The sequence below is a fragment of the Zerene cesonia genome, chromosome 7 (genome assembly GCF_012273895.1).
Source record: "Zerene cesonia ecotype Mississippi chromosome 7, Zerene_cesonia_1.1, whole genome shotgun sequence".
Lineage (NCBI taxonomy): Eukaryota > Metazoa > Arthropoda > Insecta > Lepidoptera > Pieridae > Zerene > Zerene cesonia.
Window position 1 is genome coordinate 6,843,187 of NC_052108.1, and position 6,985 is coordinate 6,850,171.

General features: G+C 29.5%; 1 protein-coding gene across 1 annotated transcript; it reads right to left on the reverse strand.

Annotated features, from left to right (window-relative positions):
- Positions 1-2,316: 2,316 nt before the first annotated feature.
- LOC119840873 (brain protein I3) lies at positions 2,317-6,701 on the reverse strand. The gene is made up of 2 exons (XM_038367651.1): positions 6,495-6,701; positions 2,317-4,836 (listed from the first exon to the last, which is right to left on the reverse strand). Exons 1-2 carry the CDS (start codon positions 6,550-6,552, stop codon positions 4,523-4,525), a joined length of 372 nt encoding a protein of 123 aa, XP_038223579.1. The 5' UTR covers positions 6,553-6,701; the 3' UTR covers positions 2,317-4,522.
- Positions 6,702-6,985: the final 284 nt, after the last annotated feature.

Genomic DNA, 6,985 nt, shown 5'->3' on the forward strand with positions numbered 1-6,985 from the left:
AATTTAAGTAATGTGGGAATGCTTAATACTTGCTTTTGCTTTAAATGCATTGTCCATCTATCGAATAATAATAGTAGCATTGATGAATTGGAGACAATTATCCTGTAGAGTCGGCATCGGCATGTATTTTAATTGCCTACCGAAAAGCTATTATTTTAAATGTCCAATAATGAATTATTCTAAGGATAGATATATTAATAATCTATAACAGATAATTATTAAATCAACAACAAATGAGCAAATATAGGCACGATTACGAGTTTTATTTAATTGAATCCGAATAAGAGAAATACTCTGTAAAATTATGTTAATTGTTGATTGTTGAATAAAATTACCATATTAAGTTTTTGGAAAATAAATAAATATTTGTGAATCCTAAATAAATGAATTTTCGCTTTAGACAATGAGTTTATTTGAAAACTCTAGATAGGTGAGAAATTTTTAAAGAATAAAATAAATTGACGACGAGGCGGGATAAGATTCGGATGCTATTAAACTCTAAACTTTAGGTAAGTTCCACATGTAGATAGATAGGTACTTCAATACTGTTTTAGAAAAGAAATGAAACTTATCTGTATCTTCCCTTCCTTTATAGATATAATTTAAATTGCACGTCAAACAAAAAAACGTTAAAATCCACACAACAAAAACCTACTCAAATATTTAACCACGTTAAGGAAACTCATAAAAAAGAAACAGTATATTTAACGTCCGAAAAAGCAATTATAACGGAACGAAGAAGTAAAAAATTAATGCGAATGAGTCCATTCATTCAGGTTATTTTACGTGACGATTCCCTGAGGAACGTAACCTCATAATTTGAGCATAATTTGAAAGTTGTAGACTGCTGACCCAGGTGACGAATTTCGTTCTAATGAAGTTATTCAAGATATATATTAAATCAGCAATTCGACTAAAAGGATGAAAAGATGTATTAATTTTAAAATTCACGAGTTCTTTACATTCAAGCTGTGTCAGTACATCAGATTACATTTATTTGTATTTATTGTACAATTCAGAAACAGGATATTTGTTATTGAATTTGCAAATTGTAATTGAATACTGTTCATAACTTTTTGTGAAATTAATGAAAATAGTATCATATAGAATGCAGGTACCATTTTACACGACTAAGTAACTGAGAAACTTACCGGGGACAAACGTGTACCTACCTAAAAAAAAAGTTCCCTTTTATGATATGTAAACGTATAAAAGTGTCACTCTAGTGATAAACATTATTTTAAAAATGCTAAAAAGAGGAGAGAAAGGAAATTATTTAATCCTGGCGATCCTATAAGATAAATCCGTGAGAAAAGCACAAAATTTGACTTAAATCTTTCCGTTTAACGTGGTTCCAAATTGAAGCTAAAGTCGCTTATATACATACCTACATGCAAACTCACAGGTGAAGCCAATACAAACGTGTTAATAATTAATTACTTCAGTCATAACCAAACTTGACCAACTGAGCTGATGTGAAAAGGGAAACGGGCCACGTGCTCCTCCACCACCGTACAAAACACAGTAACATTCGTTAGTAGTACTATTTCACGGCGGTCTACTCTGGGGGTGTGGTACCGTACCCGGTGCGAGTCGGCCTAATTCATGCCTTAGCGTGCTCGATTCCCACATTCGACCTATCATCAAACTCCGGAATACAATTCGCAAAAACTTGTCAAAATTATATATTAACAAAAAAAAAATTATCACCATTTATAAAAATTCATTAAATTACCTGGATCTTAACTGTGAGAAAGAAGTGTGGCAATGGTGCAGTGTCATGTTGAACAGCAATGTCGAATATCGAACAACATTTAATTAGATACTTGTATAAAATAATAAAACCTAAAAATAATATTTGCTGGCTAAACAATTAACGATACAAAGATCTCTACTGCGTCACAAGTTTTTGTTTTGTAACATGTTCCAATACCCATTCCTCATTTTATCGATACAGAAGGAATCGGAACACAATAGTTCGTATAAATACCTATAATGTGTATTAAATTGATCTCGGTCCAATAACGCAGACGAATTGCACATGTTATCAGCGACTAGCAGGCCGAACGAATATAATAAACAGATTCACAGCATAAAATTGCGTTTGACGTTTTTCTTATCTGTAGATACTTTCCTTTTTAAACATATTACTCTTAAATGGTAGGAAGGAAAAGCAGTTTGTTTCCTTATTATTATTATATTGAAATACATTTCGTGTAAATACACGACTATCCAAAAAGTTTAGGACCCTGTAACCTTATTGTTATTATATTACGTTTACTTGTATAAATAAATTCAATAAATAACAGAACAATAATAAAATTAAAAAATATTTTTATTTCGAATTATAAGTTTGGTACAATCACAGTACAAATTTTCAAATACAATACAAGTATTAAATTCTTACGGGTGATTGCATGTATTAAACTCTGAAGAATATGTTAGAAACATAAACAATATGTAAATAACATTCCTTATATTTATAAATAAATAACAGACGATTTAAAAGAATGTTTCAACAGATAAAAATTACTATTGTTTATCAATATCATTTTTTACCTGAAATCATAACAATTACGATTTGACAAAAACACACATAAAGTTAAATTTAAGAAGAGTAAACTTCAATAAAACAATAAGATTTTTTCATAATAAAAATCACGTAAATATGAATACAACATATTAACATTCACATTAACACCAAACTATTTTTTATAGTCTCTACAGAATAGATAAAGAATAATAAAAGGGGAAACATTGAAGTGAAAAACATAGAATCATTGTGGTTACAGCCATATTTTCCATGTGATACATCGTAACATCGTATTGTATTACTAAATTGACCACAATCTAATATTATAATAATTAATATCCTACTACTAAGAGGCACAATTTATATGACATATAATATTAACATATTGCTTACAATATTAATAATTAATCATCTATTTTTATGTATTCTAAAGTAACATTTTTATATAGATGACAAACCGAAGATTCGTAGAAACCGTAATATTTAAATTTTATAAAGGCCACTTGTTATATTCTATGATTTATTTCTACACAATATTACTTAATTATTTCAAAGAGAAATAAACAATATTGATCTATGTCAATATAGCATTTCTATTACAGAATGTAAACTTATAAAATATACAAATATTATATTCATATTATTCTTTTTTGATTCATATCAGTTATATTGTAGTCTATGCTTTACTATTGTCACGTGGAATGTATTTTACCCATAGAGATATTATTCTATTATTTATTGGAGCCAGGCTTCGCTCATCGGTCATCGCTATCTCTCAAATAGAAAAAGAAAAGGCGTCTCTCACTTCTCAGTCTTAAAGGGAGTTGGCGTGAAAAAAGAATTAGAAATTTTCGGTGCTTAGAAAAAGATAGATACAGCACAGCGATATCTTCTCACGGCCGGCATTCATTGCTCTTTGGATTTTGAATATTTTTTAACTATTATTGTTGTATAAATATTTTAGTGATGATAAATAATACATAAATACCTGAAACAGTTACTAGTCTTGTTGTATGAATTAAAATAATTAATATTACAATTTAGCACTATACTACCACTAACTTAACGGTAGAATAGCATTTTATGATTAAAATTTAATATATAACCTGGCACTTTAAAAATTCATATTTTATCAACGGCAGCTTTATTAATTTATACATTCAAAATATGAATTATAAGTATACAATAATAAGTAACATTCAAATGGCAACCTTACTTATTATTGCGAGTTACGTTATTGATGATAGATACTAAAATACAATTTCATCACTATATGTGACCAATTTCAAGACACAAGACTTACAAATTGATGAATATTTATTTTGCAACAAATTTAAAAATTGCTTAATCATTTACATGGACGTAATATAAAAATAATATGAATTATGTAAATACATAATTATGAAGTTGTAATGTAAATATACAGACTCCACATGCAGAATGTTCGTTATACATTGTCATAGCAGAGAGATCCTTTATTTTGCAAAACCATTGATATTTGTACTACACAAATTTATTCTTACAGCATAATATTTTTAGTTAAATTAACTTTCCATTTATAACATCTGATTTTAAGTCAATTGAAGTTCTATATGATATCATTTTAAAGCAATAGTAGTGGCAATACATTTAAACTACAACTTGTGAGCTTTAGTTCCTATAACCAGGAATAAACCTATTTGATTTAGATTTGTGTATCTTTCACTACTTTCGAGTTAAACCACTTGAATTTTGTAGAAGCAAAACACTTGTTAACGGATTTCAAAATCGATTTAGTTATTATATTATTTTTCCTGACTCGAACACTACCTCCGTCACGCCACCTCCACACACGCGTTATCCCGAATTAATTATACAACAAATAAATCTCTTCGAAAATCCTTCAATGTGTCTTTATTTCTTAATGTAACAAAACATCAAACACAAGAAATTGCTTGATTTTTCTCACATCCTGATTATAGAAACTAGGAATCATCCAATACTTTCCAACTATCCAAACATAGCGCCACAATTCGAGCATCTTCTGTTCTTTAGAGCGAGACAGCATAGAATTCCGAGAGGGAAGAAGAGGATAGCGCATAGAATCCCGAGGCATGTGAAGTCATCTTCTAGTATACCTACACGACAGGCTGGACAGGCTCCCACAGTTATAATAGCCGGGGGTATGATTATGTTAGTAGCCCCATAGTTGGGGACATATGCCATCCCTGGTGGGGCATTGTATGGTGTGTAGCCAGGCGGAGGAGGGGGATAAGCCCCTTGACCCGGCTGGCCTGCAGGATTGTTGGGGCCGGTTTGTGGTCCTGAAACATGGTGAATGTATGATGTAATTTTTTTTCTTAGATGTGTTAGTTATAGTAGTGCCTAATACACAGACCAGTAGTATATGAAGAGAACAATTACATGAAATCAATTTATCCTAAACATTGATGTTAAATATAAATTTATTTTTATAGAAACTGATAAGAGAACTTGTAAACCTAATGAGCGCCCCAAAAAGTATAATTATATTGAACACCCCGCGGATTCCATAGGAATATCGGGATAAAAAGTTGCCTATATGTTATTCCAGTTTTCCAGCTGTCTAATACCAAATTTCATTGCAATCGGTTCATTAGTTTTTGTGCAAAAGAGCAACAAACAAACACACATCCTTACAAACTTTCGCATTTATAATATTAGTAGGATTGCTGAATCTTTTTACAATTAAATCAATTCAAGTTCCACAGATAAACCATAATACCTGTTAAAACAAAACATGTTTAAAGTAACATAAGTCAATGACCTCACAGCATGCATATATTTTAAATCACTTCATTGTACATTGAGTATACAAGCCATCAATCGTTATCATTGTGATAATGTGATTACTCATTTCTATAGTGTTTATTTTTATTCCACTGTCAAAAGAAGTGCTCTGAATAACAATATCTTCTAGAAACATCCTAACACTTCCTCAAATTTTCAACATCATATAAATATTGTGTAATAATAATAAAATTATCACCCTTGTAATTTTACTATTTATAAATTAATCTTTATTGTGAAAATGGTAAACATGTCAATTATTATTAATATATGTGTAGCATATAACAATTAAAGTTATCTATAAAAAAATACTGAAATATACTTTTTGTAATGATAAATGAATATGCTAATTAGTAAAACTAAAATACTATAAAACTAGTGGAGCATAGAAGATGAATCATTTGCATGCTTATAAAAAAAATATTAATCAGTGGTACAGATAAGAAAGAATTCATATTTGAATAAGCATTTATGAACAAATGAAATCAACACATTTTGTTCTTATGAAAACAAAATTCTTAATATGCAATAAAAACAATACAAGAAAACTGATATCTCTTTAAACTAAATTAACAAATGACCTTCTCAATAGTAATGATCTGTTAACATATCTCTCTTCCTAAATGTAAACTGAATAATGATCAACTTATCAGTAATTAATGTAAACATAACATGCCTACATAAAACCTATTACTATTCAAAGAATACTGGTTTATACTTTTACAACCTTAAAGATAGGGCCAAGTAGGTTAAACAGTATAATAGTTGGATTGAATTTCAAAACTGAGGATTATTTATGCAGTTATAAGGATTCATTTAGCAGCCTATCAAATAACAGTATATAAATATGTATATGTATGCATAATCTATTTTAAGAAATGAAGCCTAATTCTTGATAAAATAGCATTTAGACAAGTTTGCGTTAAGCATAGTCATCTTCGTAGATCATAAAAGATATGTGAGAACATTTCAACTGTTTTTGTAATAAAATCGAAATAACTCGTTAATACTATTCAAGGTTTACGTGTATTTTATTTAGGCAAGTAGATTTTTGGTTAATTCTCAAGTTGCGCACTTTAAAACAAATTATCTAGAAATTCAACATAGGTACATAATTATAAGTGTTTCCGATAGTTAAAATATTTTGCAATACCTTGAGGAATAGTTGCCGAGTATGGTGGTGGTTGCTCGGTGACTGTAGGTTTCTCCATATTCGTTACAATTTCTTAGGTATATAATTTTCAAAAAAACTAAAGAAATAAGATGAAAAACAGGATCGAATCACGAATGAATAACAAATTTCGAGTTTAGTTGTTTGATATTTCACACATTTGACATGAATGAATAATTAAACTTGATTGGTGACACTGACAATGACAACTGACACGACATCATGCCAGATGAAAATGATATATGTTTATTAACATAGTCTATGTTGCCTATGTTTATAGGGGATTAGTTGTAAGTGTCCACTTGTAAATAGATAATTATTGTTCGAACACTCACCTGAAACCGCTAGTGCAGAATATGAAAATTATATGAACTTCTAGCATTTATGAACAGAGTGAAAAGTGCTAGGTATACATTTTTTTTCAGTACGATTGATCCCTAAATGATTTAGAATATGCTTATTACAATTTATTT